Raw genomic sequence first — 27,868 nt, forward strand, 5'->3', positions numbered from 1 at the left:
GGGTTTCAGGCACCCTGCTATCCAGCCACATACACTGTGAGGTAATCCCTCCTCTGAGATCCCCCACAAAGCTGAGTGCCCCAGGGTTACAGCTGAAACCCCTGCACTCCAAGACAAGCCACTGCTTCCGACAGCCTTCTGGATGGATCCTGGATTTCCCTGAGGGGCAGTCAACGCCTTCCTCCTGACACGGGGACAGCTCAGTGAAGAATCCAAAGCCCCTCTTCTGGGGTCTCCAAACTCCTCTCCCCTTCTTCCTCAAGTGAAAACCCACAGACCTTGAGTCACCAGGAAGCCCCCGCAGAACTCAGTTTTCTTCTTTAAATAGGAAAGCAAGGTTTTGTTTTTTTTGTTTTTTTGTTTTTTTTTAAATCTTGGTGGCACTGCATTTTTGATTCTGGGACAAGTGATTTCAGCTCTCAGAGTCATCTGTAAATTGGGTGGAATGCACGAAGAGTTAATGACCCCATGTCCATAAAGCAGTGGCACAAGATACACAATAAGACCTGCAGAAATTGAAACTCGATGGAGAAGGAGCGGGACGGTGAGACTGCTGACTGCAGGACTCATGGTGTGGCCAGCACTGTGTCGCCTGTGACAGCGTCCAGCAGCTTCATCTTCCCCATAGAGGCTCGCCACGGGCCGGGTAGACCCTCTGGCCAGCTGGAACCACAAACCTGCTCCTCTCAGGAGGTCCAGAGTGGGGTGGGGGTGTCTACGGGGGCGGAGGGGGTGGGGATGTCGGTTCCTGAGGATGGACTACATCTCCCGGTATGCAGATCGAGTCCGGGCTCCAAGGAGCCGCGAGAACCTCATCCCGGCGGGTTTCGGGGCTCTGTCATTCATTCATCCAGTTCACATTTTCCTCTTGGCCAAGTGCAGTCCGTTAGGGTTCACCTCAGCTCCCTCCGTAGCGTCTGTGAGGAGCGCCGGTGCCTTCCTTCAGGCGTCCGAGGGCGCGTCAGGGGTCGGGTGTTTCTCCCCGGGAGGGCTCATTCGGCCCCTTGGGGGTCCCCCTGAGACCCCCGAGGCGGGCAGCCAGGCTCTGGGCTGTGTGTGTGGGGGGGGCGGGGATTGCTGGCTCCGGGCCCTAGGCCGCGCGGCCGGAGACTACAACTCCCAGGTGGCACCGCGGCGGCGAACGTCACTTCGGCACCGCCGGCGGCCGGTGGAGGGCGGGGGGCGGCCAGGGGCTGGGGCCGACCCGGGAGGCCCTGTGCCGAGGATGTGGGCCGCCCGGCCACCCCGCGCCTGAGGAGGCCGAGGGGCGCGCCAGCCCTGCCCCACTCCGGGGCTGCCGCCCTCAGGGCCCCGCTGCTCACCGCCCCCGCCCGAGCCGGCGGTGGTGGCCCGGGATGCGGAGCCGGGGACCGCCGGTGGAGCTGCGCGGGGTAAGAGGCGCGGGGAAAGGGGGCGGCCTGCTGCCCTCCCCGTCGACCCCGCCGGCGGGCCCCGGCAGACGGCGGGGGAGCTCGCGGCCAGGCCCTCTGGGCGCCCTGACGACGTCTCGGGGAGGAAGGTGAACCTGTCGTCCTGCCCCACCCCGCGCCGCCTGGACCAGAGCATCCGAGGGGACGAACCTGCCCTGTTGACCGAGGCTGCTGCTCGCTCCTGCGGAAGGCCCCCCTCGAGCCATGGCCCCCAGGAGCCCCGTACAGCCCGCAGAGACTGCCCCCCATCCCGGCTGCCGGGGCCTGCCCTCTGCATCCCGCGGGCAGCCTGTGTGAAGCGGCCTGCCGGCAGCCCCCGGGCCGTCCCCCCATGGAGGAGGAGGAGGAAGGGGCGGCGGCCAAGGAATGGGGCGCGACCCCCGCGGGGCCAGTCTGGACCGCGGTGTTTGACTACGAGGCGGTGGGCGACGAGGAGCTGACCCTGCGGAGGGGCGACCGCGTCCAGGTGCTTTCCCAGGACTGGGCCGTGTCCGGCGACGAGGGCTGGTGGACCGGGCGCCTCCCCAGCGGCCGCGTGGGGGTCTTCCCCAGCAACTACGTGACCCCCGCCACCCCGGCTGCGCCCGCGGGCCTCCAGCTGCCCCAGGAGATCCCCTTCCACGAACTGCAGCTGGAGGAGATCATCGGTGTGGGGGGCTTTGGCAAAGTCTATCGAGGCCTGTGGCGAGGCGAGGAGGTGGCGGTCAAGGCTGCCAGGCTGGACCCTGAGCGGGACCCGGAAGTGACAGCGGAGCAGGTGCGCCAGGAGGCCAGGCTCTTCGGAGCCCTGCAGCACCCCAACATCATTGCCCTGAGGGGCGCCTGTCTCAGCCCCCCACACCTCTGCCTGGTGATGGAGTATGCCCGAGGAGGCGCCCTGAGCAGGGTGCTGGCGGGTCGCCGGGTGCCCCCTCACGTACTGGTCAACTGGGCTGTGCAGGTGGCCCGGGGCATGAACTATCTACACAATGACGCCCCCGTGCCCATCATCCACCGGGACCTCAAATCCATCAACAGTAAGTGGCGTGTTCTCCCCCAAGACTTCCTTTCCACAGAACCTGGTCAGGCTGGGCCATGGTGGTGGGAAAACAGATGACATTGGTTAGGGGGCAAGAAAGGGGTGGCCACCCGCAGGCACCTGGTGGACACCTGGCAGCCAGGCAAGGCAGGCGTTGCACCTGGTCTGGGAGGAAAAGGCTCCCCGCCCCACCCCAAGCTCCCAGTTGCTTCATCAGTGAACACTGGGGAACATGGGGATGGTCCTACGTGGCCTGCTGTGGACAAGACAAGTGCCACCCATGCCTGCCTGCCTTCAGGGTGCTTGCTGTGCAGCCAGGACGCCAGAGGCCGTCAGGGTCCATTGCTCCAACTCTACTGACAGCGGGGCCAGGAAGCTCTAGGGGGGCTGTGCATTGTAGGTTTCTTTTTTTTTTAAAAGATTTATTTATTTTTATTACAAAGTCAGATATACAGAGAGGAGGAGAGACAGAGAGGAAGATCTTCTGTCCAATGATTCACTCCCCAAGTGACTGCAACGGCCGGTGCTGCGCCGATCCGAAGCTGGGAACCAGGAACCTCTTCTCTTCCAGGTCTCCCATGAGGGTGCAGGATCCCAAAGCTTTGGGCCATCCTCGACTGCTTTCCCAGGCCACAAGAAGGGAGTTGGATGGGAAGTGGAGCTGCCGGGATTAGAACCGGCGCCCATATGGGATCCCGGCACGTTCAAGGCCAGGACTTTAGCCACTAGGCCACGCCGCTGGGCCCACGTTGTAGGTTTCTTAGCATCCTTCCTAAGCCTCCAGCCCCTACAGATGCTACTAACACCCACCAGTCCCTGCAGCTGAAATGTCTCTCCAGGATGCCAGGTTTCCCCTAGGAACAGAGCATTGGCCCCCACAGAAAACCATGTCCCAGAGTCCTCCTGGGCCTCTGGGCAAACCAGAAGAAAGGAGATGTGACTGGTGTGAAAATTTCTGGGCCGCCTATCCTGTGGCAGGTTCTCAAAAGTCAGTTGGTCAGTTGGCTAGACAGTGGGGCCAGGTGGAGCGCAGGCGCCTCATCCTAGACCAAGAGGCCTCAGCGGATGTTAGCTGAGACCTGTTAGGTAGGGGTCCCACAAGGACGGACACAACCATCGTCTCTGCTGGACATGCCATCTCCTCGCTTCCTGGTCCAGCTGCCTTCACTCTGTCCCCTCCTGTTCCTTCCACCTCTCCTTTCCTTGGCTATTCACCAGGGCTGGTCATGGGCCATTCAGGAGGGATCCACAGGGAGGGGGCATGGATGTCCCTTGCCCTAAACCGGAATTACAGGGGTCCCTGTGCCCTGGGTGCTCGTGTCTCATCGGCTCTGGCTCCTGAACATTCATGTTAGCTCTCTATCCTGGGTTGTCCTTGAACCCATCTCCCCCCCCCCACTTTTTAAGATTTGTTTTACTTTCATTGGAAAGGTAGATAGACAGAGAGATTTTCTGTCCGCTGGTTCACTCCCCCATGCCTGCAACAGCTGGAAGTTGTTGTGGGCTCCACTGGAGCTGGACTCCGGCAGGAAGTGAACCAATCAGGAGCTTCTTCCGGGCCTCCCACACGGGTGCATGGTCCCAAGGCTTTAGGCCATCCTCCACTGCTTTCCCAGGCTGCAAGCAGGGAGCTGGATGGAAGTGGAGCAGCCCATATGGGATGCTGGTGCATGCAAGGCAAGGATTCAGCCACTAGGCTATTGTGTCGGGTCCCATCCCACCCATTTGTATGGATATCGCTGAATCTCCACCAGCGATTGCGAACCCCTCGGCTCAGCCTGCCTCTTTTCCCATTTACCTCCTGGCCAGACAGCTCCCACGTGCCTGACAGGGGAACTGAACAGGGTTCCTCCAAAAGGCCGGGTCGCTGAAGACAGGAGCTCCTGTCCTGTTCCCCTAGAAGATGTGGACCCCCTCCCTGCACATCTCGTGGCCCCAAGTTTATCCGTGACCAATACTGCCTGACCAAGGATCAGCGGATGTCTTAAAGTCAGGCCTTTCTCCTGGGACAGGGCCCCCGCTGCCCTGCCGTCCCCAATTTCCCTTCCCCAAGGGTGCTCCAACAGGTACCGTCCACTCGCTGGTTTATTTGCCCCGTACTTGAGGGCACTGTCCGTAGCTATGGAGTGCAGGCAGGGGGAAGACAAGATTCTTCCGTCCTGTTAGGTGTTTCTGTTGTAGTGAGGAGGAGCAGGTGGTGCGTGCGTGGATGGCAGCAGATTGACGCAGTCACACAAAGCACAAGGCGGAGCGGCGCTCAGGAGAATCGGGGCCGATCAAGGACCGGTCTGTGGGAATGCTGAATCAGGTGGCCATGGAAGATATTTTTTAATAAGATTTTTAAACTTAATTTGGAAGGTGGGGTTACAGAGAGACAGAGATCTTGTCACTGGCTCCCCCAAATAGCCGTGACAGCCATGACTGGATCAGACGGAAGCCCGGAGCTTCATCCTGGTGTGCCACGTGGTTGTAAGGGCCCAAGCACTCGGGTGGTTTTCCACTGCATTCCCAGGCTCCTTAGCAGGAAGATGGATGGGAAGTGGAGCAGTCAGGACTCCAGCTGGCACCCACATGGGATGCCAGTGTTGCAGGGAGCAGCTTAACCCGTTATGCCACTGCACCAGCCCCATGGAAAACAACATTTGAGCAGAGACCTGAAGAAACAGGAGCTGGGGAAGGCAGGTGAGCAGCTGAGTGAGCGTCGTGTGGTGGAGCGAGTGGGCCGGTGGGGGATGCGGCACAGAGCCCAGAAGTGAGAGATGAACCCAGACAGGGAGGTGAGGACTGGATGGTGACAGGTCCCAGGCTTACTGTGAGCACTTGGGCAGGAGGTGCGTTCCAGGAAACGGAGTGACAAGATCTGGGGCAGGAGAGGCAGGCACACAAGAGGCACTCCCAGTTTCTGCCCCAGAGGATGGGGTGGCCGTCCTCGAAGCAAGGTCTGTGCAGGTACAGTCCCAGGCTGGGAGCTGCAGGCTTCCGGGTGGAGGTGGTACTGCAGCTAAGCTTAAAAGAAGTTTTCTGAGGGTCCAGTGCTCTAACCTAGTGGCTAAAGTCCTCGCCTTGCACATGCTGGAATCCCATATGGGTGTCAGTTCTAATCCTGGTCATCCAGCTCCCTGCTTGTGGCCTGGGAAAGCGGCTGAGAATGACCCAAGCCTTGGAACCCTGCACCTATGTGGGAGACTGGATGAGACTCCAGGTTCCTGGTTTCAGATCAGCTCAGCTGCAGCCACTGCAGCCACTTGGGGAGTGAATCAGCAGATGGAAGATCTTCATCTCTGTTGCTTCTCCTTTCTGTATATGTGACTTTCCAATAAAAAGTTTAAAAATTGGGCCCTCCGCCATGGCCTAGTGGCTGAAGTCCTCTGCTTGAACACGCCAGGATCTCATATGGGCACCAGTTCTATTCCCAGCAGCCCCACTTCCCGTCCAGCTCCCTGCTTGTGGCCTAGGAGGGCAGTCGAGAACAGCCCAAAGCACTGGGACCCTGCATGGGAGACCTGGAAAAGCTCCTGGCTCCTGGCTTTGGATCGGCGCAGCACCAGCCATTGCGGTCACTTAAGGAGTTAATCATCGGACGGAAGATCTTTCTGTCTCTCTTCCTCTGTATATCTGACTTTGTAATAAAAATAATAAATCTTTTTTAAAAAGCTTTAAAACCTTTTTAAAAATTATTAAAAATGAAGTTATCTGAAAGGTGGAAAGACAGAGAGAGACCTTCCATCTGCTGACTCACACCCTAAATGGAAACCACAGTTGGGAAGGTTCCAGGCCAAAGGCAGGAGTCCAGAAGTCCATCCAGGTTTCCTACACGGAGGACGGGAGCCCGAGCTTGTACCATGTACTGCTGCCTCCCAGGCACACTGCTGTGGTACGTAAATGTCCCGAGCAGTAGCTCCACGTGCTACGCCACAAGCAAAGCTGTGAGAGATGGACAAGATTAGGAGCCCCGGGGCCCTGAGCGAGTTCCTGACCTGTCCAACGCTGAGCCGCTTCATCTGCTCACTGCAGAGCAAGGGGGAGAGGGAAAGGCAGAGAAGTGAAGGACACTCCTGGCGACATCACACACACAACACGCCAGAGGACCTGCTGTGCTCAAGCACTGTTACCATCCCCAGTTCATCTTAGGGGGAGGAACGGGAGAGAAGGGCCAACATCATGGCACAGGTGCTCGGGCCTCTGCCTGTGTCGACATCCCATACGAATATGGGTGCAAGTCCCAGGTGCTCCACCTCCAGTCTAGCACCCTGTGAAGGTGCCTGGGAAAGCAGCGGAGGACGGCCCCAGGGCTGGGACCCCTGCACCCATGTGAGATACCCAGGTAGAGTTTCAGGCTGCAGCCAATGCCAGCCATCTGGGAAGTAACCCGGTGAATGGAGGCTCAATCTCTAGATGACTCTGTCTTCTGAATAAATGAAGTTTTAAAAGAAAGATGCAGTAAAGTTATGTCCAGTTCTGTCACTAGTGAAGGACTGCCACCCAGGAGGGACTCTGCACACGCAAGGGCTGTGCGAGGGCCGGAGGTAGTGAAGTACAGCAGTGGAGACCCAGGAACCCGCTCACAGGACGAGTCTAAGTCTTCACCACATCGTAGTCTAGTTGTGTCATCTTGGCCACGTGACTTCGCTCCAAGCCTCAGTTTGCTAGTCAGTAACAACAGATTCCTTTGCAAGTCACTCACTTAGCCTAGGGCGAGCACTAGTCAAGGATTATAGTTTTGTCTGAGATATCCCTAGGTGACAGGTAACTACAGTTCTTTGCAATACTCCATAGATATTTCAAATTTTGTGCCAGTAACTGCCCCAAGATTCAGCATCCCAAAGCAACAGTCGGTTACTGCGCATGCATCTTCAGGCCATGGGGCATTGAACTGGGGCTAGGCCTAGCTGGAGAGTCCTTGTTCCGAACAAGTGCCTCGCTCTTCCTGAGACCTCGGGCTGCCCCTGGAGTGTTGTCATGGGGACAACAGAGGCACAGGAGGCCACTGAGGACCCAGGCTGGGGTTCCTGGCCAAAGCAAGTCACGTGGCCATGGGCTAGAGCAGCGCTTGTCCCCTTCAGTGGAAAGCCATCCTGGCATGTGCCAAAGTGTGTGGACACAAGTCAACAACATGCTGACAGAAGCCAAGGGAAGACCACTGCCCCTTACACAGAAGGCCGCAGGCCCTGCTGCCAGGCTGCTGTGGGAGGCGAGGCCTGACCAGGGTTCCCGCCTGCTCTGCTCCACTTCCTCCATCTCATTTGCCTGGAGGATTTCAGTTCACCCCGCAATGCTTTCTTGCATGCATCCCACCTCTTTTACTTCTTTCCAAGATTTATTTTTTTCAAACTTATTTGAAAGGCAGAGCAATAGACAAGTGGGGCCAGGTTAAAGCCAGGCACCTGGAACTGGATCTCCCACGTGGGTGCAGTGGCCTAAGCCCTTGGTCCATCCTCTGCTGATTTCCCAGCCTGGAAGTGGGAAGCTGGATTGGAACTGGAGCAGCCAGGACTGGAACTGGCACCCAGTGCTGCAGACAGTGGCTTAACTTGCATGCAGAAACTCCTTTCAAACCTCAGACAGAATGGAGTTCCTTGGTCTTTTTCTTTTTATGACACCACACGGTGTTACAAGTGATATATTAGGCTTATCTCCCAGGCCAATAAGAAATACATTGGTCTTCCTTAAATGCTGGTGTGCATGTCATTTGTCATGGTGCTCAGCGCAAAGTCAGCGCTTTTTTTAATGTTCTTGAATGAATGAATGTTATCCAAGGCAACGGAGGTGGAAGTGTAATTTACTTTTATTTATTATTTAGAAATAATAATTGCTACCACTCTGTGTTCATGATGATACAAAGACTGTTTCATTTATTCTGGGAGATAATCCCACAGGGTGTGGTGTTGCCATGACCTCTGACAGTGGCATCCCACATGGACACCCAGTTATCGTCCCAGCTGCTGCACTTCCTCTCCAGCTCCCAGTCAGTACAGCTGAGAAGTCAGCAGAAGGTGGCCCAAGGCTCTGGCCCCCTGAGCCCACACAGGAGGCATGGTGGAGCCCCAGGCTCCTGGCTGGCCCTCGCAGCTCTCTGGGGAGTGGACCAGCAGGAGGAAGATCTCCCTGGTTTCTCCATCTCTGTCTCTAACTCTGCCTTTCAAATAAATGAATTAATTTAAAAATAATAATCTCACAGGATGTTGTCATCCTTGCTGTACTGAAGAGGAACTGAGGTCAAAAGAAATAAACACACCCATGTCTTAAAATTGCTCAATTAGGGAATTTGGGTGACATCTGCTATACTGTCATTGCAGTATCTGAACTGTACCTTGACCATTGATTGGGTTTTTGTGCTTATGTGTGTGTGTTTTAATTTTTACTCATTTTAAAATGTATTTGTTTGAAAGTGAGGGAGAGGGCGCTCCCATCCACCACGATAAAGGCACCATGTGAGGTGTGAGTCTTCCGTAGCCAAGCATCTGGATCCAAGTCCCATCTGGGCTCCGACTCCAGCTTCCTGCTGATGTGGACCCTGGGAGATGGCAGGGCACGGCTGCAGTGATTGGCTGTCTGTCACCCATGCAGCTGCAGTGATTGGCTGTCTGTCAGGGCACGGCTGCAGTGATTGGCTGTCTGTCACCCACGCAGCTGCAGCTCCCGGCTTCTGCCAGGCCCCGCCCCCAGCTCTGAGTGAGCATGTAGCAAATGAACTAGTATCTAAAGCAGCACTTTCTTTTTTTTTTTTTTTTAATGTTTACATAATTGAGAAGTGGACCACTCATCAGGTTGGGAAGGGCCAAGGAAGATATATGGGACAACTGTTTACAACTTTTTACAATGTGGAAAGAGCAAAGGGAGGAGCCACTCCTTGCTGCCAAACTGCATCAGCACTCACCACTCGATGTCATCTTAGAGAGCCCGATGTGAGGAAGAATGTTCCAAGGGTGTTTTGCTTGAGTGGTTTTGATAGTTCTGGAACTTACTGCACCAGGGTTGAGAAAATCTTTCCAATATCTGTTGGTTGACAAATTCCACCTTAGTGAGCTGGCTGTCATGTGCCCCATGTGCACCAGGGCATGCTACGCCCTGTGCAGTGACAGAGGCATCAGCCACTGAGGAGGCCCAATACCAATACATACACTCCAAGATTGGACCACGTATCTTGTGATTTTCCATTTGGCCAGTGGTCTAGTTGAGGAGTCCCCCAAGAAACCTTGCCAGACCTGACTTGTGTGCACTGGCTAGTGCAGGTTCTGGCTCAGTCTCTCACCCACATCAGCCTACACACATACCAGTGAATGCAGTTGCTTAGTCATTTCTACTCCCAGTCCCACCTCCTACACAAACCAACAGGTGCTACAGCCTAACCCAATCCAGCCTGCCACAAACCTAGCCTTTATGCACACCTGCAGAATAATCAGGGTGACTCCCAATAACCTCCACCCAGCCCAAACTCAGTTTCCCCACACCAAAACCCAGGCCACACATGCAGATGGGTGCTGCCGCCTTGTCCAGCCTGGCCTACACCCAGCCCTGGCTCTCCTATTCACCAGCAAGAGCTTCAGCCTAGCAAAGGAGTGCCCACAGTTTCCCTGCCAGGCCCACTACCAGCCCTGGATCTTGTCAGGGGATACTGAAGTCTAGCCTGACATGACTTGCACCCAGCCCTGGCACTTGCCAGCAGGTGCTACAGCAAAGCCCAGCCTGCACTTATTCTGACTCTTCCATGTGCCAGTGGATGCGGTGGCCTAGCCTAGCTTGACACTCCCCCCAAACCCAGCTTACATGCAGGCCAACAGGTGTTGCAGCCCCACCCAGCCTAATCCACCCCCAGTGCCAGCTCTCACACTCACAAGTAGGAGCAGTGGCCTGTCAGGCTTGTCCCCAGCCCAGGGTCTTTCACATGCCTGTGGTGCTACAGCCCAGTCTGGCATGGTGTGCTTCACCTTGGCATCTGCCAGCATGTGCTACAGCCTGGTTCTTCCTGTTCTACCCCCAGTCCCAGCAGGTGGGTACTGCAGCCTAGCCCAGCCCAGCCAGCCCCTAGTCCTGATCCTCACGTGAACTGGAGGGTGTTGTGGCCAAACGCAGCCTGGTCTGCACCTTGTCCTGGCTCTCACACTTGCTAGTGGGTGCTCTGGACTTGCATAGTCCGACCTGCCTTCAGACCCAGCCTTCACGTTTGCCTGTGTGTACTGTAGCCTGCCCTGGCCTGGGCTGCCCTCCAGCCTCCTTTCTCACACTCACCAGGAGAAGCTGTGTCCTAACAGGGAAGTTCCCCTATCAGACCAGCTCTGTCACGGATCTTACACACACTGATGGGTGTTTGGCCCATCCTAATGTGGCCTACCTCTAATCCCAACATTTACCAGCAGGCCCTCAAGCAACATTTGGCTGCCACACTGCCACTGCCCTAGCCATTAGTTCTCAACTGTTCATTGTTGGAGTCAGGAGGGCAGAGGACCCAGGGGAGGTTCCTTCTTCCCTCCTTGGGGCCTAGGGCTGGGATTAGATGGCTGTGGGAGGCTCACAGGTGTTCCAGGCCAGGAAAGGAGCTGCTACAGGGTGGAACAGCTTAGGACAGCAAAGAGAGAGGACAGGGCAAGGGCCAGAATGCTGGAGCATGTGGCCCCGCACATGGGCAGTTTGGGTAACCCCGTTTCTTCCCACCCCGCAGTCCTTATCCTGGAGGCCATTGAGAACCACAACCTCGCAGATACGGTGCTCAAGATCACAGACTTTGGCCTCGCCCGCGAGTGGCACAAGACCACCAAGATGAGCGCCGCAGGGACCTACGCTTGGATGGCACCCGAGGTCATCCGTCTCTCCCTCTTCTCCAAGAGCAGCGACGTCTGGAGGTGCTGAGGGGCGGCCAGGGGGCCTGTAGGAAGAGGGACAGAGAGGAGGGAGTGAGGGCACGGTGGGAGGGAAGGCCTGCCAGGAAGGGCCTGGCTCAGCAGAGGGGCCTGCCCATAAGACCAGACCACCATAGGGGTGCCAAACAGTTGCCTGATTCACTAGTAGAATGATCCAGATTAGAACAAGAAATTTTAAAAATAGGTAAATAGGATATGGGTGTCAGCACCAAAGGGCTCCTTAGGCACCCAACACCGCACTCCCATTTGACTGGCAGGAGATGGAGGCTTTTGAAGACAAATAACCATCCATCAATCCATTCATCCATCCATGTATCCCTCCCTCATCCATCCATCCATCCATGTATCCATCATCCATCCATACAATGGTGTTGGCTTTAAGAGACATGGCATTGAACAAAAAATAGTAAATATTTTCAAGTGCAGAAGTTCAGAGAATAAGCAATGTTCTAAGTGAAGAAAACTGTAAGAGAAATGTTGAAGCGACAGTAAGTGCGTGTGCTGGATAAAGGGCCGGTGCTCCAGATGAGGGGCTGATGGTGCAGGTGCCAGGAAAAATGCTTCACAGGCAGGGGGAGCAGCTGCCCCCTGGGAGGGGCCCGGGTAGGGGAAAGCATGAGGGCCTTGTGGCCAGAACAGAGAAGGTGGGGAGGAGACGCTAAACAGAAAGGCTCGGGCTGAGGGCCTAGGCTGGTGTTCTGTCCCAAGTCACCAAGTGAATTTAGGAATGACAAGATCTGATTCCAGGTTTCGGAAGTCCCCTGGGTTGCTGGGAGAAGGGTTAGAGGAGGTGGAGGGAGGTGATCAGGAGGGGTCTACTGGCTGGCCGTGGAGCAGCAGCTGTGCGAGCCACAGCCTCTTACATGATTGGAGCCAAACTCAGGCCTCCCCACATGAGGTCCCTGGCTGAGTTCCAGCAGGTGGGGGGCAGGAGCCAATCAGAGCGGAAGTGTCCAGCTCAACCTAGACATCCAGTGGGATTCAGGTCAGGTCTCATCAGTGGTGGGATGTGCACTGGTTCTGTGTGCATTACAGCTGCAAAGAGGAAACACCCAGAATAAAAACGAGACAGAGGTTTTACCCGGGATGCCCAGGCCTGCCCCGGTGCCCCCAGGTGAGGGGCTCAATCACCCATGTTGGGTCCCTGTGGGGAGCTGCCGACACTGGGCAGGATGAGTCATTGTGGTGGGGTGCCAGCCTGCACTGTTCCATAGCATGCTGTGATATTTGTCCCCACAGCATTGCAGGGAATGGGGGGGGGGGGTTCCACCCTCTGTGTCCACATTCTAGCCAGTAGGAGTGAGGAGGAGGAACAGAGCACTCGTTGGTCTTGAAGGACACTTCCTGGAAGCTAGTTGCCTGTGACTCACCCCCACCCCCCGCCAGGACCAGGGGATGGGTCGTGCGGGCAGACAGAGCTGTGGAGGAAGCTGGAGAGTGAGTGCAGCAGCGACTACCCAGCTCCTGTCCGCCTGACTCCCGTCCGCCCGGCTCCTGTCCGCCCGGGCACCTGCAGGAGAAGCGAGGCCACAGCTGCAGGAGGGCAGACGTCATGTCCGTGGCTCCGGTGCTGGGCACACGCTGGGCACTTCATAGGCGTGCATGGGAGCTGGGAGAGTTCAGGCGTCGGCTGCAGGCTGGGCACTGTGCAGGGCAAGACAGTCAGGCTCCAGAAGGTTCCAAGGGGCCCTGGGGATGAGGCACACGTGGTTCACTAGCACAGAATGGACTTCTGAGGTCCCAACGCCAGTGTCGTATGGATCTGCACCCCAGAGTGGCCCTGCCACCTCCCAGCTGTAGGACCTGGACAGACAGCTCCACCTCTCTGATCCTGCAGATAACATGGGGGTCCTGTGATACCTTTGGCCTCAAGGGCGTTGGGAGGATTATCAAGAGCGCTTTACACAGGGCCTGGCCTGCAGTGTATGCTTGAGTAATGTTGAAGCAAATTACTTTGCTGTCAGGGGTCTGTGGGAACAAACTGGAAGGGCTTTGCGTGGTGTGGGAGAGCATATAGGGTGGGAGGAAAAGGTGGGGTGTGCCCTGCAGGCAGTGGAGATAGAATTCAGGCAGGGCTTGGGGAAGAAGCAGTGAAGGGACATCAACCCCAAACCAGCTGCTTTGAAAGGGGAGGTCAAGCCAGCCAGGGCTGGGCACGGGGCCAGGAGCAGGGCAGGGGCATGGGTGAGGATGGCTAGCAGAAAGCTGTGGCATCACCCTCCTCTCCCCTACCTGCAGCTTCGGGGTGCTGCTCTGGGAGCTGCTGACGGGTGAGGTCCCCTACCGTGAAATCGACGCCTTGGCTGTGGCGTACGGCGTGGCCATGAACAAGCTGACGCTGCCCATCCCCTCCACGTGCCCTGAGCCCTTTGCCCGCCTACTGGAGGGTGAGCCAGGGCCCCCTGGAGTGGGTAGGCTCAGTTTGGGGTGACAGGGCCCTCAGGCCCAGGAATGAGGGAGAAGGGCCTGGGCCCCCACACCGCTGTTCATCCAAGTCCAGTGCTCTGAAAGGCAGGCAGCCTGCCAGACTTGAGGGACTTGGGGTTCCTGCATGGGCCATAACCCACAGGACCCCACCAACCCACAGGTTTCCCTCCGTGGACTGTGGCTGCCTCGCCCTCAGTTCCAGGGAAGCTGGTCGCCTGCAGTCCCCAGATGTCCCCACTTTACTGTGAGCTGGCTCAGGCCCCTGCTGGGACCCCTGTCACCCTCATTGCCCATGGCTCTGCTCTCCCTCTGCGACCCCCAGAGTGCTGGGACCCTGAACCCCACGGGCGGCCGGATTTTGGCAGCATCCTGAGGCGGCTGGAGGCCATTGAGCAGTCAGCCCTGCTCCAAATGCCGCTAGAGTCCTTCCACTCGCTGCAGGAGGACTGGAAGCTGGAGATCCAGCACATGTTCGACGACCTGCGGACCAAGGAGAAGGTGAGGACTGGGGGAGGGGAAGGAAGGGCAAGGAGAAGGTGAGGGCTGGGGGGAGAGGCAGGGAGAAAGGGGGGGGGTGGGGAGGAGCAAGAAGAAGAGGCGAAGAGAGGGAGGGGCAAGGAGAAGGTGGGGCGGACAGGGAGGGGCAGGGAGGGGGCAGGAAAGGTAAAGGCAGGTGCTGGGACAGGGTTCCCTGGGGATCTCGGCGCCCCTTCATCTGAGTGGCCTTGGGGTCCACGCAGGCTCAAGGGAGCCTGTTTGCATGTTAAGGAAAGCTGCTCGGTCGGTGGCTGAGTAGAGGAAGGCCTGCCCTGGAGTACTCCTGGTGATACAGAACGAGGCCTGGGGTTGGTTTTCAGACACCACAGCCAAGAGCAGGAGGAAGAGGGAAGGGGACGGGGTGCATCGTGTGCGTGGGTGCCTGGGAGCCTGCTACTGTCGGTTTGCGTGGATGTTTTCCATATTGAAGAGTTAAAAAATATATTTTAATAAGAAAAAAGGGGTAGTTCATACAGTCCCCTGCCCTGGCTCCCAGAGTGTCTATTGAATTTGAGGTGGACCTAGCCTCCCAGGGCTCCTCCCCTTGCCCTGCACCCCCAGCTCCAGCCTCTGCTCCCCAGGAGCTCCGCAGCCGGGAGGAGGAGCTGCTGCGGGCTGCCCAGGAGCAGCGCTTCCAGGAGGAGCAGCTGCGGCGGCGGGAGCAGGAGCTGGCTGAGCGCGAGATGGACATCGTGGAGCGGGAGCTGCACCTGCTCATGAGCCAGCTGAGCCAGGAAAAGCCCAGAGTCCGCAGACGCAAGGGCAACTTCAAGCGCAGCCGCCTGCTCAAGCTGCGGGAAGGCGCCAGCCACATCAGCCTGCCCTCTGGTACCACCCCCACCCTGATGGGCCGTGCCCCTTCCCCTCCATTGTTACAATTTAGTTGTCGATGTTGCACAAGTAGAAACACCCAGTTAACTGCACTGCTTAGTTATTCCCATCACACGCCCCCATCCCTCCACTGCTAGCCCCCTCCAGACAAGGTCTCACGCCCGTGAGAGTGGCCTTCACTAATGGCTTGGTGCGGTCACTTCTACACCGGAATCTTATCTGAGAGGCAGAGAGAACAGCGGCAGGCTGGGGCTGGGTGGGTCTTGGCTGGAGGTGGCAGTCACCTGGCTGAGCGGCATTAGTCGCAGGCATTTCCTGTGTGCCCCCTCCGCCTCAGTCCAGGCTAAGACCAGGACTGCCTGCACAGCACTGGTGGCGTGAGCCCAGGGACATGGCTACACCTTGACCCTCCAAAGCAGAAGGTTCGCAGGGACCAACCACAGAACTGGATGCCAGGCTTAATCAGTCAGGTTCCGGTTTGATGTCTGTTTCTAGTTTCACAAAGATGGCTTCCCAGGCCATGTGTTCCCCCACCTCCCCACAGAGGGACGCACAGTGCGTCCCTCTCCCTGACAGCCAGGCCCTGAGCCACTGCTCCCAGCAGTGCTGACCCAAAGAGACCTTTCCCATTAAGAGAAGCAGGTGGCGGCAGCTTACATGTATGTAGCCCCACTACCTGTGCAGTCAATACCCCCCAAAATTAGTTTCTGATACATTTTGCCTTCTTTTTTTTTTCACATGCAATCTTTGAAACCCAATGTGTATTTTATAGTCACACCACATTCCATCAAAAGTAGCTAGACACTGCATGGGATGCCTGCATCCCATGTCATAGGGCTCTGTTCAAGTCCCAGCTCAGCTGCCAACCCAGCTCCCTGCGGGTATGTCCACAGCGGACAGCTGGCACCACCCACGCAGGAGACCCAGCACAGCCACCAGGGAGCGACCCAGCGATGGAAGATTGAGTGCTCCCTCCCTCTGCCTTTCACATGAAATGAAAATAAATAGAAAATTTAGATATATATATAGAGAAAACTGATTTGTACTTAGATTTCATAATATTTGTAGCTGACAAATGTAGATTCACACACTCAGGTTGTCTCAGACACACTTGAACCCTTCCATCCCCACCCAGGGTAGATGAGTTCATTGTCATTCAGCAGAGAAAGATTAAACTCCAGTGCCTGGGTCACACACATTATGTAGTCAGCGCCCGAGGCTCCTGGCGGACACCTAGGAACTCCAGAGGCCGTGTCCTCTGGCAGCTGGGGTCCTGACAGACTCAGCTCCACAATGCTGCCAGCTCAGGCACTGACAGCCGCCCCTTCTGCAGCCAGGGTCTGGCGTCTTCGTGCTTGTCCTCAGCCTCCATGGCTCACACAGTTCTCCTCCTCGCAGGCTTCGAGCATAAGATCACAGTGCAGGCATCTCCCACCCTGGACAAGCGGAAAGGATCCGACGGGACCAGCCCCCCCGCCAGCCCCAGCATCATCCCCCGCCTGAGGGCCATTCGCCGTGAGTACCGCCCCAGGTCCCCACCGATCATCCATGTCTCGGCCAGCTGCCCTTGTCAAACTGGCTGCTGGAAGAAGAGGTGGCCAGGGTGCTGAGGGGGCAAAGAAACGTGGCTGCAGCCCACTTCGTCCCAGGGCCACAAACCCTGGGGTTTGCCCACAGGTGGCTGGGTGCACCCCAGGCACCTGCTTTGAGTAGGCCCAGGACGCCATTCTGGCAGGGGACCCAAAGACAGCAGAGGCAGATGCACCTACCAGGGCTTGCCACGAGAAGAATGCAGCCGGCTCTCCAGGGAGCCAGCCGCCCTGAGAGGGTGCTGAAGGGCAGGTGGACTCCCCAAGTAAGGGGTCAGCTGTGAAGAAACCCCCAGCATGGGGCTTACAGTAGGGGGAGCTGCCTGGGGTTTATGGGGAATCTGCGACTTGCAGGTGGAGGGTGGATGAGGCCAGAGGCCAGGTGGGGAGAGCCTCATGCCCAGGACCTTCTCTCGGCCCAGTGACCCCTGTGGACTGCGGAGGCAGTAGCCCTGGTAGCAGTGGCAGCAGCGGGACGTGGAGCCGCAGTGGGCCCCCCAAGAAGGAAGAGCTGGTTGGGGGCAAGAAGAAGGGCCGCACGTGGGGGCCCAGCTCCACCCTGCAGAAGGAGCGCGTGGGAGGAGAGGAGAGGTACCTTTGGGGTGCGGGGAGGCACCACCCTGTCTCCAGGCGCAAGGCGGCAAGGTGGCTAACCCCCTTACCCCCAACTCTACGGGTTCCTGCAGGCTGAAGGCCCTGGGGGAAGGAAGCAAGCAGTGGTCATCCAGCGCCCCCAACCTGGGCAAGTCCCCCAGACATACACCCATCGCCCCTGCCTTTGCCAGCCTCAACGAAATGGGTAAGAGGAGGAAGGTGTGTGGTGGGGAGGGGAGCCCCTCTCTGGGCTGGGGGTTACCAGCCACGCCCAGAAAGCGGAGGAGCTGCTTCCCCTTGGGAGCCCACCTTCCCCCTACCCCCGTTTGCGGAGGAGAAAGATTCAAGTGTGATGGGGTGGCAGTCCCTTGTCGCAGAGTCCAGCAGACAGGGCTTGGGCGCCAGGGGCTACCCCCACGCCGGTGACGGGTCCATGGCTCTCCACTTGCAGAGGAGTTCGCCGAGGCGGACAGAGGCAGCAGCGTACCTCCCTCCCCCTACAGCACCCCATCCTACCTCTCGGTGCCGCCGCCCGCCGAGCCCTCTCCGGGGGCGCGCACGCCATGGGACCCCGTGCCGGCTGCTGCCCCCACCCGGGCCGGGCACAGTGCCCGGCGACGCTGCGACCTGGCGCTGCTGGGCTGCGCCACACTGTTGGGCGCTGTGGGCCTGGGCGCAGACGTGGCCGAGGCGCGCGCGGCCGACGGCGAGGAGCAGAAGCGCTGGCTGGATGGCCTCTTCTTCCCCCGCGCCAGCCGCTTCCCAAGGGGCCTCAGCCCACCCGGGCGCCTCCCGAGCCGCCGCGATGACACGGCGCCCTGCCCGGGCCTTGCGCCCTCGGCCACCCTCGTGTCTTTGTCCTCCGTGTCTGATTGCAACTCCACGCGCTCACTGTTGCGCTCTGACAGCGACGATGCTGCCGCGCCAGCCGCACCCTCCCCGCCACCCTCCCCACCCACGCCAGCGCCCACCACCAACCCCTTGGTGGACCTGGAGCTCGAGAGCTTCAAAAAGGACCCCCGCCAGTCACTCACACCCACACACGTCACAGCCGCACGCGCGGTCAGCCGTGGGCACCGGCGGACACCGTCAGACGGGGCGCTGGGGCAGCGTGGGCCTTCGGAGCTCGCAGGCCATGGCTCTGGTAAGTGCGGGACCCAGTCCACACGGAGAACGCCCCATCCTGGCTTTCCTCAGGCCCCTTAGGCAGTGGCTTAGGGGAAGAACGGTGTCCCCATCTCATCACTTCTGCACCATCACGGGTCTCCAAGTGACAGGCTGGGAGGGGCAGGCCTAATGTAGTACCCACAGGGACTGGCGAGCCTCCCAAGCCTACACAAACCACCGCCTCCCATGCCACCTGCTGTGAGGCAGCCCTCCCCATCGGGGACAACCCCAGGCCTTGGTCTCCTCTCTCCCATAGTCCCAGGCCGACCTCAGGTGCTTCAGGGGCCCCAGGGTTTGGCTGGGAACTGCTGGGCAGGATCCAGGCCAGGAAACAGTGGCAGGATTTGCAGGTTTATCCAGGGGAGTGGAAATCCCACGTTTTAGGTCAAATCTCCCTGCCTTGAAACACCACCCTGGTCCCAGCCCACCCTGGCCACCCCACCTCCCATCCTCTCTCCACAGGCCCTCGAGACACCCTGGACTTCCCCCGCCTGCCTGACCCCCAGATCCTATTCCCAGCCCGCCGCCGGCCCCCTGAGTTCCTTGGCCGCCCCACCACCCTGACCTTCGCCCCAAGACCCCGACCGGCTGCCAGCCGTCCCCGCCTGGACCCCTGGAAACTGGTCTCCTTCAGCCAGACGCTCAGCATCTCACCCCCCAGCAGGCCAGCCACTCCTGAGAGCCCCAGGCCACCCGGCGTGCAGCCCACGCTGCTGGACATGGACATGGAGGGCCAGAGCCAGGACAGCACCGTGCCCCTGTGTGGGACCCACAGCAACTGCTGAGGCCTGCCAGTCCGGTCTGCTTGGGCAGCCATGAATGTAGCGCCCCAGGCCCTGCCCGGCCTGCCCCTCCCACGGGGCGGGGAAACCCTGGGCAGGACACTCACTCTATTTATTGGGGAAGGAGGGGAAGGGACATTTAATTTATTCCTTTATACCCCAGGGGTGGAGCCCTGGGCCCCACCCTGCAGTGGGGGAGGGTGGGCAGGGATACTCAGGGACAGGGCATCATGGGGGATTGGCACAAATGGCAGCATTAAAGTAACCCCTGCCCCTACCTCTCCTGGCTGTGCGTCCTGCCTGGCCCTGGACATTGGGCTGGCCCCCACACTCTGCCCAGGCCACTCTGGGTTTCTGAGCTCCAAGGGATGAAGCCCAGGCCCTCGTCACCACAAAAACTCCACACAGAGAGGTTATGGTCACAGGTGCTTTACCAGCAAACACAGGGAGGAATCTGATGGGAGGGGGCTAGGGTGCAGCCTCCACCAGTGGGCATCAGCCAAGCACACCCCGGGGCCGGGCCCCTGCCCCGCTGTCCTCCCGCTGGACGCTGCAGCGGTTCATCTTCAGCTGAGTCAGCTGGATGTAGCGGAGGACGTTGGTGTCTGGGAGGAAGAAGGGAGGCAGGCAGGGTGCTGTCGGGGTGTCCTGGGGCAGCAGGCGACTGCCACATACTTGTCATCCTGCTCCCCTGTCCCCCCGCCCCGCGCACACATACACACAGCCATGTTGCCAGAGCTCCAGGGCTGGTCAACAGAGCGGGACGGGCACTGGCATCTCACACCTCCAGGCTGGTGTCTGCTGCACTCCTGCCACCTTCCACCGTGCAGTGACTCCTGCCAGCAGCCTGTCCTCCCTGTCCTCCCCATATGGCTCGGCAGGAAAGCTCACAGCCCCTCTCTGCTCCCTCAGTTGTACACCTGCTGGTCTCCCTTCCCACCAGCCCCTCCTGCAGCCCTGCATGCACTGATTGCCCCACCCTTGGTGGGGGCATGGTGGGCTGATGAACTGAGCAGGTGCATCTATAAGTGGAGGAGTGTGAAGGGGAAGGGGACCGAGATGAGCAGGTGGATCCGGAAATGGTGAAGTGAATGGATGGGACCGATCAGGTCAGCGACTGAGCAGCTGGGAGACAGTTGGTGACGGGGTGGGTTGTGAATGCTGGGTGACTCAGTAAGCAAGGAGCAGGTGGGGGAAGTGGGATGCGATGAGGGCGTTACAGCAGCCCCTGCAGGCTCTGTGGAGAACAGTGTGCTACCTTTCCTGCCCTGGGCCCCGCCCCAAAACTCACCTGTGGGTTCCCGGCTGCGGGCTTCCTGCAGGTAACGCAGCGCGCGTGGGTAGTCACCCAGGTGGTAGAAGGCGATGCCCGCGCGGTATGTGGCCTTGAAATTGCCCTGCTGCTTCTCCAGCACCTTGAGACAGTACTCACGCACGCGCTCATAGTTCACCAGCTCCGACTGCAGCAGGCAAGCTGCAGGGAGAGAGAGTGGCCTGCTCAGCCACCCCGCCTGGCTTGGCCTCCAGCTGCAAGCACTTTGCTTGTAGTGGACCCCTGCCTCAGGGGATCGCTCCGCCACCAGGGGGCACCACGCGGCCAGACATCGGACTGAAACCCATCTGCGCCGCCGCTAGGGGGAGCCAGTGAGCTAAAAAACACCTGACGGCAATTAACCCCGGGCGGCTCAGGCAGGAGGGTGCAGTGCAACCCCACAGACAAGGACGCCTCCTCCAGGTGAGCCTTTCTCACCTGAGGCTCACACGTGGAAGGGGGAGAAAAGAAGGACTCAGGGCAGGCGGGGCCCAGAGACGCAGCCCATTTCCAAGCAACACCCCCAGCCAGCTCCAGGCAGAGACCCTCCAATCTACCCACCCAACCCCTTTACTTATCCAAATTCTGAAATCCTCCTCAGCCCTCACCCCTGCAGCCTTGAGGCCCTGCGACTGGCCCTTAGACCTCCCCGCCTCACACACGCCCCTGTGTGCTCCCCGACGGCCCCGTACCCGTGAGGGAGTCATAGCATTCCACCTCGGTGTTCTCCACCAGCCGCTGCTGCTCCTCGCTGAGCCGGGTGGGCCCCGGACTGCTGGAAGGCCCGGGGGCAGGGGTGGCCAGGCCGCCAGGACGAGCCCCCTGCGCCGCCTTCAGCTGCAGCAGCGCCCGGTGATATTTGCCGATAGCTTCCCGGAACTTCTTCTCCCGGTAGCAACGCTGGCCCTCCGCCTTGAACGCCACGGCGGCCCGCAGGCTGCTGTCCAGCGCCGCCGCCAGCCCCCCCGACGGCTCTGGGGCAGGGGCTGGGCGAGCTGAGCCATGGCGGGAGCCGGGGCCCGGGCCAGGCGGGGAAAGGGCGGGAGGCGGGCGCGGCGGAGGCTCCGCGGCGGCGCTCAGCATCAGGACCGGGGACAGCGCTCCGCGCTGCATTGTGGGAAACTCCTGCGGCCGCTGCTGCAGCTACCGCATCGCCCCCCGCGGGGCCGGTCCCCACCCTTTCTCCGCCCCCACACCTCCGACAGCCGACTCCGGCTGCCCCCTATGGGTCTGGAGAAACCCCTGGAGACCTCAGCCCCCTCCCCAGGTCTCGGTCCTCCAGCCGCGGCTCCCCGCTGCCTCAGGCCCACAGCTCTCCTCCTCCCCGGACCCAAGCTCCCGGAGGCGTCTAGCCTGTTTCCAGCCCACTGGCCATTTGGCACATTGGAGAAGAGCACAAGATGCGGATGCGAGCTGGCCAGATCCGAATCCCCGCTTGTTTTCTTCGCCAGGTCTCAGGATGCCATCGCCTGCAACTCTACATCCCGGTGGATAGCAGGGCACACTGCACCGTGGATAACTAGCTGCCACTCCAGGTGCATCCGTGCATGTTTGGCACCGTCGTTCCCTGGGGTCTTCCCCGGGCTCAACTCTGAGCAGGATGGTGCGGGGGCCGGGTACACACTGTAGGAGCTTCTGGCTCCACGGCCCAGAGTGGCTTAGCCTGGCAAACACAGGCAGAAGGGTCCACCAGAGGCAGCACCGGTCCCCGGCCTCCTTGGGGGGTGTGGGGAAAGGGCCAGGTCCCCACCTGGGTGACACAGCCAGCGAGAGGCCAGAGTGACCGCCTCTGAGAGGAAGACCCAGGGCGAGCAGGGTGATACCCCGGCTCACCCACGCCCTGTGAGCCTCCCCGTGGTCTCACCCAACATGGCCCTCATCTCCCGCACCCACTGAGAGACATGGATGCCATGAAGAGCCGCAAGGGCGTGCGCCTTGCCCGTGCGTCCCAGGTCCCTTGCTTGGGTCTCAGCCACGAGCCCCCCACTTGCATCCCACCACTCCCCTCACTCCTGCCTAGAATCCCCACCCTCACCAGGGGAATCCAACCTTGAGACGTGAAACAGACTCTGCCTCTCCAACCTCCAAACCCAGGCTCAATTGGGAGTTAAATCCCTCACTTTCTACATGAGCTTTTTACTTATTTTTATTTGAAAGGCAGGTTTACAGAGAGGAGAGACAGGAAGATCTTCCATCCACTGATTCACTCCTTAAATGGCCGCAAAAGCTGAAACTGAGCTGATCCAAAGCCAGGAGCCAAGAGCTCCTTCAAGGTCTCCCATGCAGGTGCCGGGGCCCAAGGCCTTGGACCCTCCTCTTCCTGCCGCCCTCCCAGGCTATAAGCATGGAGCTAGATGGGAAGTGGAGCAGCCAGGACCTGAACCAGCACCCATATGGAATGCTGGTGCTTGCAGGTGAAAGATTAGCCAGTTGAGCCACCGTGCTGGCCCCCCTGGTGTGTGTTTCATTCTTACTTAAACCATTGAAACCCGCTGATCATAACCAGTTTCCTAACCTAGCAAAGGCCAGAGGCAGGGGCAAAGGTGGCTAACTCAGTCCCATTCTATGCAATGCTGACAGACACCTGCTTGCTAGAGGCAGCCTCGCGCCCAAGTTCTCCTCGTAGATTATTAACTCTCCTCCGACCCACGCCGGGTCTACGCTGCAGCTGCCACTAGCCCATTGCCACCTGTGGCACTCGGGGGAGCTCAGACTCCTCCGAACACACTCCCGGGCACAGACGGGCGACCCCCTCCCCCGCGCGTGGTGTGCGGGCCACCCGTGACAGCAGACGTGCTAATGGCATCGCGGGGGGCGGCGTGCAGCTTCGTGCAAATACCATCCAAAAAACCCGTCAGCACGGGACACGTTCCTCACATCCAAGGCTGGGGCCCAGGTTCGGTTCCCCGCAGCACCCGCAGCCCCTCGCCTCCTCGAATGGAAGTCCGCCGGCTCCCCCTCGCGGACGCGCCCAGAATGTGCAACGCTGCAAACGGACTTGAGAACATCCAATCAGAGGAGAGCGAGGCCCCGCAAAGACTAATCAGCAACAAGACCGGGGTTGGCGTTCGGCGAATAAGGATAGAGAACGCTCAAAGTTAAAAAAAAACTTTATTGAGAAGTTCTGTGGGTTGGGCTCCGCCGCTCCCGTCGCTCAGGGCCGGCCGGCTCCGGGCGGCCGAGCAGGCAGACGGCGGCCAGGCTGGTGCCCTGGCGCTGGGGCCGCGCGTACTTGAGGAAGACAGCGGCGCGGCCGGGCTCGGGGCCACGGAGCGCCGCGCGGGCCATGCAGGGCTCCAGGGTGGCCAGCTCCGCGGGGCTGCAGCGGGCAGACAGAGAAACTGAGAAAGCACAGCGACCTGGGTGCCCCGGCAGGATCGGGGAGCCCTGGGCAGTAGGGTAAGCCACGGGGAGCAGTGGGGCCTGGAGGTGACACTACACCCCGATACCTCGGGCCATGACCTGGGTCAGCCCACCCTCCACAAGTAGGGAGTTGGGAGACACTTTCCTGGCCTGCCTTGGCACACATCGAGGGCCTCCCGGGGCAGAAGAGGCTCCACCCTCCACCCTGCGGCCAAGAGGCAAGGGACGGGGCAATTCTAGACAATCAGGCTGGTCCGGAGGACACCTTGCGGTCCCTCCCATACGGAGACCACCAGCCCGCACGCTAAGGTTGTAGAGGCAGCGGCCAGCAGTGGCCATCCAGGCCGTACCTGTAGAGCATCTGCGCGGGCCAGGAGCTCGCCCCGTCCACCACGCGGTGCGCCAGGCTCAGAGCCGCGGCTGCGCGACGCCCCGGCTCCCAGCCCGCGGCTTCAGCCTCCAGCAAAGACAGCTCCAAGAAATAAGAGGCCAGTCGCAGCACCTGCCCCGGGGGAACGGAGCGCAGTCAGACCCCGTCTCCGCCGCGCGGGCCCTGCTCCCCGCCCCACCTCTCCGGATGGCGCACCTGCGCGCTGCTCCCGGCCAGCGCGGCTAGCAGCTGGAGGCACAGCAGCGGACCCGGGTGGTGCAGCCGGAAAGCCAGGCGGCCGAGGATGTGGCGCTCGGCCCGCAGCAGCTCCGCCCGCGAGAACGACCAGGCGCTCAGGAGACAGAGGGAGGCCGGCTGCAGGTCGAAGAGAGAAAGATGGAGGGGCCTGAGGGCTCCCCTGACTATCACTGCTGTTCGCCAGCCGGGCCTCCGTTTCCCGGATGGGGTCCTGGTTCGTTTCTGTGGTCTCGGGGGCCTGGGCATGCATGATGCCCCTGGGACGTTTCTCCTGGGCTCGGTCTCAGGTCCCCTGCTCCCCCTAGGGCAGGTATGTGCAGGCAGGGCACTGATGGACAAGAACAGCAGCCACGCAGCGACTCCAGCTGCCGGCCCTCAGCTTCTTTTTGTCCTCGCAGTCCAGCCCCCGGGGGTGAGGAATAGGATGCCCGCAGCGACTGAACCTCCTGTGGGGAGTACCTCGGGAAGCACGCACTCCTCCACTTTGCAAGCCACGAATAGGCAGGCCATGCCCAGCAGCTGCAAGCGGTGCAGGCGCACTCGGCCCGCGCGCAGGTAGGCATCCAACAGGTGCACGGCCAGATAAAGGGTGTCTCCCGCCAGATCCAGGTACTCCTAGAGAGAGGGGCACCGGGGAACCGATGGGGTTCCAGGCGGCAACACGCATCTCCTCCCTCTCGCCGTGGCCCGGTACCTACGTGCACCTGGACCAGCCAATCCACCACGAGCGCGCGCATCTCCGGCGTCACGGGGCGGGGCAGGGAGCTCCTGGGCAGCGCGGGGCACACCTGGGGTCAGGCAGGGAAAGCCTCACTCACCACACTTGTGCCTGGGTCTCTACCTGGGTCCTGGGCTCAGCCACTTCCCATGAGACGGTCCTACAGGCAGAGCAGCCTCCAGCAGGGACCCATCTGAAATCCTAGACTTAAGAAACCTTCCTGCCCAACTGGCTGGAGCGAAGCACCCCCTGGGCTTTCCAGATGTCTCCCTCTAAGACCCCAGACTGCACTCTGTCACCAGCCCTCAGGCCACTTCCCCTCCAGCACCCACGAGCTGAGCTCCTTAGCTGCAGACCCCATAAAGTGCTGATGCCTCTCTGGCTCTCCCCTCCACATCCCACACTCCGTCCCCCTAGCTGCCATTAGCTGTTAGAATGGCTGAGCTCCTCCCAACCCCGAGACCTTGCACCCATTCTTGCCTCCACCAGGTTGGTCCTGCCCCAGCACCCTACCCTCTCCCATGGCATCTCCGCTGCTGGCTTTTTGTCGTTGCTGTTCCCCACCCTCCCAACTCCCATTACTACCTCCTCACTGTGTTCCACCCAGCGTTACCCCCGCTCTCCTCCCAGAAGATCTAGGGCAGCCCCAGGTGTTCTGTCTGCCCAGCTTGACTGTCCACACCCTGGCGGCAGGGTTTCTGGCCACAGGGCAAGGATGGGACGTTGGCAGATGGAGCACTCACAGATGTGTGTTGGATAAACCTGCCCTTTGGGTAGGTCCTGGAGCAGTGCCTGTCTCATACAATCTCCACCATCACCTGCAGCTGCTCCTCTGTGGAGGCGTTTGTTGACAGTCACTACTTGGGAGTTGGTTGAGCGAATAAACTGAGTACCAAGTACAAAAGGCTCTGAAAGGTCGTGGGGCACAGCTTGAGGGCTGCGGGAGGGGGCAGGGGAGAGGAAGTCACGGCTCACCATGACCTCAGTAAAGATGTCCCCCGCATACTCGCGCTCTCCCTCCAGCCCCAGCGCGCTCAATGCCTCCTCCAGCCCTGGCGGCTGCTCGGGGCATCCCAAGGAGACACGCGAGCCCGTGGAGACAGGGCTGCTACGAAGCTCCTGATCCAGGGAGGCAGGGGGACTCTGCAAAGGACAGGAGCTGGAGGTCAGCGTCTGGAGGGAAAAGTCTGGGCGCCAGGAGGGCCCCTCCGCCCCCGGATGCTCACCAGCATCCTCGGGACACGCTTCACGTCACGTACGAAGCCACGCGCCGGCGACCGCTTCCAGCTCGGGAGAAACCCGCAGCGCGGGCGAGTTAAAAGCACCTGCGCGCGTGCGCACTGAGCTCGCCTCGGCAGGTGGCCGCGCCCTGCAGCAGCAGCTGGAGTCTCCAGACCAAGACTCGCTTTGCCCAGCCCCGGAGGTCATTTCAAAACGCGGCCGGCCGGGCTGGTCGTCCTGTCCATTTCTTCAGATGGCCTTTCAGGGTCCAAGGCGGGGCCCAATGCACAGTACAAACTACCGCAGTTTGTTCCCTACCCCCAGGCCTTTGCATCAGTCACTCGCGAGCAACACTCTCCCCTCCCGCAGCTTCCATTCTGCCTCCAACAGCTTATCCAGAAGCCGCTGCCTCCACAGCCAGGGCTGCCTGCCAGTGATCTCCTGTCATTCCCTACTCTCCAACTAGCCACTCAGGGTCTTCCCACTGACTGCCTCTGTGCCTGGCACGTCAGCCCCACCAGAGTCAGGTTTGGGCATTTTTTTAATGGTTTTTATCCTAGTGCTGAGAACTGGACCAAACTGCCGAGGCTGGCTCAGTGGCTGTTTGTTGAATAAATGGAAGTGATTGCCAGCAGCTGGGCAGGGCTGGGCCCTTTCCGAGGAGCCAGGAGAGTGCAGGGAGAAGGGAAGAACTTTCCTGGGAGTGTTTGTGTGTGTGTGGGGGGGTGGGGGTTGCAAGAGCAGCATATGCAAAGACCCCAAGGCAGGCCAGGATCCGCTGTGTGCAAGCGGTCAGTGCAGCCAGAAAACTGAGCTTGAGGGGTGAGGGACAGTGAAAGAGGCTGGCCTGTCACCATGCCCAGGGGACACAGGAGTGTCAGCATCCTGCACTGACAAAATCCCAACTTCCCACATGCCACTCGCCATGGCCTGTTGCTACCTCTCCTCTCATTTCCTCCCACTCTCCCTTTCCCTGACCTCACTTAAGGGACCCTGGCCTCTCTAGGGTTCTTGGACGCTAAGGCTAGGATGCTGCGTCCTTGGAAGCTTGGAACACCTGCAATGCCCCTCCGCCACCCCAGAAATCCCCCGGACTCTGTGCGGCTATGACTTCTGCATTCGAGGTGGTGGTCAAGTTCAGGGCCAGTGCTCAGCCATTCCAGTCCTTGCTCGCCCGAGAAAGGGATGGCTCTGGTGCATCCTTGAGCCCCTGCAGCTGGGGCTCAGCAGGGAATGGGGCCGCCCCCGCCCTAGAGATCAAGCATGAGGATAGGGTCAGAGCTCAGCCTGAGGTCCCACCTGCCCCCCCCCCCCCCCGTCGCCCCTGCCCCACCGCTCCTTGCCGGTTTCCTGCTCTGCAGCTCCTACCTGTGAGAGCAGCAGATGGCACCAT

At 59.9% G+C, this 27,868-nt stretch overlaps 3 protein-coding genes across 3 annotated transcripts; 1 reads left to right on the forward strand and 2 right to left on the reverse strand.

Moving 5' to 3' along the window:
• Positions 1-1,131: 1,131 nt before the first annotated feature.
• MAP3K10 (mitogen-activated protein kinase kinase kinase 10) lies at positions 1,132-19,508 on the forward strand. The gene is made up of 10 exons (XM_004598019.3): positions 1,132-2,446; positions 11,108-11,288; positions 13,545-13,693; positions 14,056-14,231; positions 14,852-15,098; positions 16,500-16,616; positions 17,113-17,281; positions 17,377-17,489; positions 17,736-18,428; positions 18,914-19,508. Exons 1-10 carry the CDS (start codon positions 1,762-1,764, stop codon positions 19,234-19,236), a joined length of 2,853 nt encoding a protein of 950 aa, XP_004598076.2. The 5' UTR covers positions 1,132-1,761; the 3' UTR covers positions 19,237-19,508.
• Positions 19,509-19,659: 151 nt separating this feature from the next.
• TTC9B (tetratricopeptide repeat domain 9B) lies at positions 19,660-21,683 on the reverse strand. The gene is made up of 3 exons (XM_004598018.2): positions 21,238-21,683; positions 20,525-20,707; positions 19,660-19,838 (listed from the first exon to the last, which is right to left on the reverse strand). The coding sequence occupies exons 1-3, from the start codon at positions 21,656-21,658 to the stop codon at positions 19,729-19,731; spliced, it is 714 nt and encodes a 237-aa protein (XP_004598075.1). The 5' UTR covers positions 21,659-21,683; the 3' UTR covers positions 19,660-19,728.
• A 1,973-nt stretch (positions 21,684-23,656) lies between these two features.
• Positions 23,657-27,868, reverse strand: CCNP (cyclin P). The gene is made up of 7 exons (XM_058673925.1): positions 27,844-27,868; positions 26,230-26,498; positions 25,235-25,324; positions 24,996-25,151; positions 24,495-24,653; positions 24,259-24,410; positions 23,657-23,864 (listed from the first exon to the last, which is right to left on the reverse strand). The coding sequence occupies exons 1-7, from the start codon at positions 27,866-27,868 to the stop codon at positions 23,657-23,659; spliced, it is 1,059 nt and encodes a 352-aa protein (XP_058529908.1).

Source organism: Ochotona princeps, chromosome 16 (genome assembly GCF_030435755.1).
Source record: "Ochotona princeps isolate mOchPri1 chromosome 16, mOchPri1.hap1, whole genome shotgun sequence".
Classification (NCBI taxonomy): Eukaryota; Metazoa; Chordata; class Mammalia; order Lagomorpha; family Ochotonidae; genus Ochotona; species Ochotona princeps.